The following is a 3,737-nucleotide window of genomic DNA, read 5'->3' on the forward strand; positions in this document are numbered from 1 at the left end:
ACGGAGGGCCGCCGCGCTGGCGGCCGCAGCGGCGGCGGAGCCACCCTTCTACAAAGATGTGTGGCAGGTAATAGTCAAACCCAGGGGGCTGGGGCATAGAAAAGAGCTGAGCGGCGTGTTCCGGCTCTGTCTTACCGACGAGGAGGTTGTGTTCGTGAGGCTGAATACCGAAGTGGCCAGCGTGGTCGTCCAGCTCCTGAGCATCCGTCGCTGCGGGCACTCAGAGCAGTATTTCTTCTTGGAAGTCGGCAGGTCCACTGTCATCGGTCCAGGGGAGCTCTGGATGCAGGTGGATGACTCTGTGGTGGCCCAAAACATGCACGAGCTCTTTTTGGAGAAGATGAGAGCCTTGTGTGCAGATGAATACAGAGCCCGCTGCCGCAGCTACAGCATCAGCATCGGCGCCCACCTGTTAACCCTACTGTCCACTAGGAGGCACCTGGAAACGCTGCCGCTTGAACCCGGAGGCTGGCTCAGAAGGTCCCGCTTTGAGCAGTTTTGTCACCTCCGGACCATCGGTGATGGGGAAGACGAGATGCTCCTCACCAGGCGCTACGTAACACCCAACGAGCCGGTGCCTCACTCCAGGCGAGGAAGACTGCACCTGCCCAGAATGCGGAGGTCCAGGAGAGCTGTTTCAGTGCCAGCCAGCTTTTTTCGCCGCCTGGCACCCAGCCCGGTACTTGACCCACACCCAGCAGAAGCGCCCAGCGACAGAGCTTGCTTGTCTCTTGAAACGTCTGGTTCAGTCTCTGGCAACCGTGTGGAAGAAGATAATCCTCAGGGCCAAGCCGGTCAGGAAGGTAACGGAGGAGATGACTACATGCCCATGAACAACTGGGGTTCAGGAAATGGCCGGGGCTCAGGAGGTGGCCAGGGTTCAAGTGGCCAAGGTTCCAGTAGTCAGAGCTCAGGAGGAAACCAATGCTCAGGCGCAGGACAGAGCTCTGGAGGTAGCCAGGGCTCAAGTGGTGGCTCAGGCGGCCTGGGCTCGGGGGATCAGGGTTCAGGAGGGAGCCAGTACTCAGGAGATGGCCAGGGCACCACAGGTGGGCATGACTCAGGCAGTGGGCAGGGAGCCGGTGGTGGGCATGGTTCAGGTAGTGGCCAAGGACCGGGAGATGGCCAGGGACCGGGAGATGGCCACGGCTCAGGTGGTGGCAAGAACTCTGAAGCCGGCAAAGGCTCAAGAAGTGGGAAAGGCTCTGATGGCAATGATGAACAGAGAAAATCCCTGAAGAAAAGATCCTACTTTGGCAAATTAACTCAAAGCAAGCAACAGCACATGCCACCACCAACACTACCTCCACCTCCACCCCCACCAGCTGTAGGAACTGGTGGAAAAGGGAAATCTGGGGGAAGGTTCCGACTTTATTTTTGTGCTGACAGAAGAGCTACAAAAGAACGCAAAGAAGCTAAAGAAATCAAAGATGCAGAGATCTCACAAGATGCAGCTCGAAGTTCCCACAGAGCCAGAACTTTTGATGAAGATGAGGACGACCCATATGTGCCAATGAGACCAGGGGTGGCTGCCCCTCTTGCAAGCTCCAGTGATTATATGTCAATGGCTCCTCAACATGTTTCTGCTTCAAAAAGGCTCCACTCTCGATCCCCTTTTGAAGATTCAAGAGGGTACATGATGATGTTCCCCAGAGTGAGCCCACCACCTGCCCCAAGTCCTCCAAAAGCACCTGATCCTGATAAAGAGGATGACTCTAAAGACAATGACAGTGACAGTGATTACATGTTTATGGCTCCTGGAGCTGGTGCAATTCCAAAAAAACCCAGAAATCCTCAGGGCGGCTCTTCCTCCAAAAGTTGGAGCTCCTACTTCTCTCTGCCAAATCCTTTACAGAGCTCACCGTTGGGACAGAGTGACCACAGTGAGTATGTGCCAATGTTATCTGGAAAACTCCTGGGGAAGGGCCTAGACAAAGAAACCTCATCTATCAGGGGCCCCAAAGATGCAGTCTCAGAGCCTTCACTTGAGGGGTCCTTCTCAAAACCTGGAGATGGGGGGTCACCTTCAAAGCCTTCAGACGATGAGTCCCCCAAGAACAAGACTAAGAGACCTAACCAACTTTCTTTTATTGCGAAAGGAAATAAAATCAAGCCAAAACCACAAAAGCTCCTATGTGAGCAGGGAGAGGCTGACAGCTCTAGTGACTACGTCAACACTGACTTCACTAAAAGAAATAGCAATATGCTAGTGCCCTTCACTCAAGGACTGCCGCATTCGTGGGGCGTAATTGCTGACCCCAGACAGTCAGCCTTTTCTCATTACGTGAATATTGGGTTCAGAGTGCCATTTCGAAATCCAGCTAATGACCTCTCAAATATTTTAAGAGCTATTACAGGTGCCAACCTCTTCTCTCTGGACGGTGCTAGGTGGCCACTTTTGCCTCTTCTTTCCAGTGCTACAGGTAGCAATGCTAATGAGGAAGAATGTGACTACATTGAAGTGATTTTCAACCGAGCAATGACACCAGCCGTGCCTTTTGCTGACAGTGCCATTCGCTATGATGCTGAAACAGGTCGAATATATGTGGTCGACCCATTTTCTGAGTGTTGTATGGACATTTCTCTCTCCCCCAGCCGTTGCTCTGAACCAGCACCTGTAGCTAGACTGCTGCAGGAAGAAGTGCTAGAGAGAAGACGCCCACAAAGCCGTTCGCTGAGTTTCTTTGCATCCGTCAGATCCTCTATTTCTGCTTTGCCAACCGACAGCCTGGAGAGAGACCTCTACGCCTCCTTCGCTTCGGCCGCCGTTGCGGTCGTTGTGCCCACCTTTGCCTTGGGCCGGGCTTTAGCCGCCGCCTCCGCCCTCGCCGCGGCTCCAGGACTCGGCGCAGCCGCCGCGGGCTTTCAGGCTGCCTCTGGATTTAACTCCGCCTCTGTCCGCTGGTTCCAACTTGTTGCTAATGCTGCTGGTGCCGAAGCAGTAAGCGGGTCCCAGGTCTTCGCCTGTGGCTCGAGCCCTAGAGCCCAAAACCCATTTGCAGACCTTGACAGGGGAGTGAACCTGGCCGACGGGGCTGCGGCTGCAGCTGCCGCTCCCTCCCCACCACCTCACTGCCTGGTGCCGAGACTCCCCGAGCGAGAAGATTCTGACGACGAAGACAAAGACGAAGACGACGAAGATACTTACGCGAGAATGGACTTTGCCAGATCTGACAGGAAGTTCGACTCTCCCCAAAGAGGTTGGTAATTTTAGAATTCATTTTCCTAAGGTTAATGGTCATTGATTATGAATTGGTGCGCTACTATGTCTACAGTGTTAGGAAAAAGTTAGTAAATGCCTGTTTGGGACGGAAAATAGAATTCAGCTTTAATTATGCGTGCGACACCTTGTGATCTTTGCAAAAACTTAAGTTTTAATCCAATCACAGTTTATCTGGAAAGAAACGATTATCACTTAAACATTAGTTCTGCTTTTTAGGAGCAGTTAAAACTTAAGGATATGTAATACGAGGACGCTTTCAAATACCCGTCCTTAAAACTTAATGATTTATGCACACAGAACACCTTAAGTTGAATCCCATCAACTTATTTTAAAATCAACAAATAAAAGATGCTTTTTTACAAATGCCCATATTTAATTGCAGGAATTTTAATAAGAGCATAGAATATTAAGCAGTAATGATTACCTATTAGCGTTTGGGGGAGGATGACTTTCTCCTCTGAAAGTTACCTTTTAAAAAGCAGTGGAGGTTATGTTAGTTGCTGTGATTTACCAA

The 3,737-nt window shown here is 51.5% G+C and overlaps 1 protein-coding gene across 1 annotated transcript in view; it reads left to right on the plus strand.

Moving 5' to 3' along the window:
• Nucleotides 1-3,208, plus strand: part of IRS4 (insulin receptor substrate 4) — a 4,050-nt gene extending 842 nt beyond the window's left edge. The window contains exon 2 of the mRNA XM_006914794.1: nt 7-3,208. Within this exon, the coding sequence (XP_006914856.1) occupies nt 7-3,208 (3,202 nt within the window). The remainder of the gene's footprint in view (nt 1-6) is intronic.
• Nucleotides 3,209-3,737: the final 529 nt, after the last annotated feature.

Source organism: Pteropus alecto, unplaced genomic scaffold, assembly GCF_000325575.1.
Source record: "Pteropus alecto unplaced genomic scaffold, ASM32557v1 scaffold246, whole genome shotgun sequence".
NCBI lineage: Eukaryota > Metazoa > Chordata > Mammalia > Chiroptera > Pteropodidae > Pteropus > Pteropus alecto.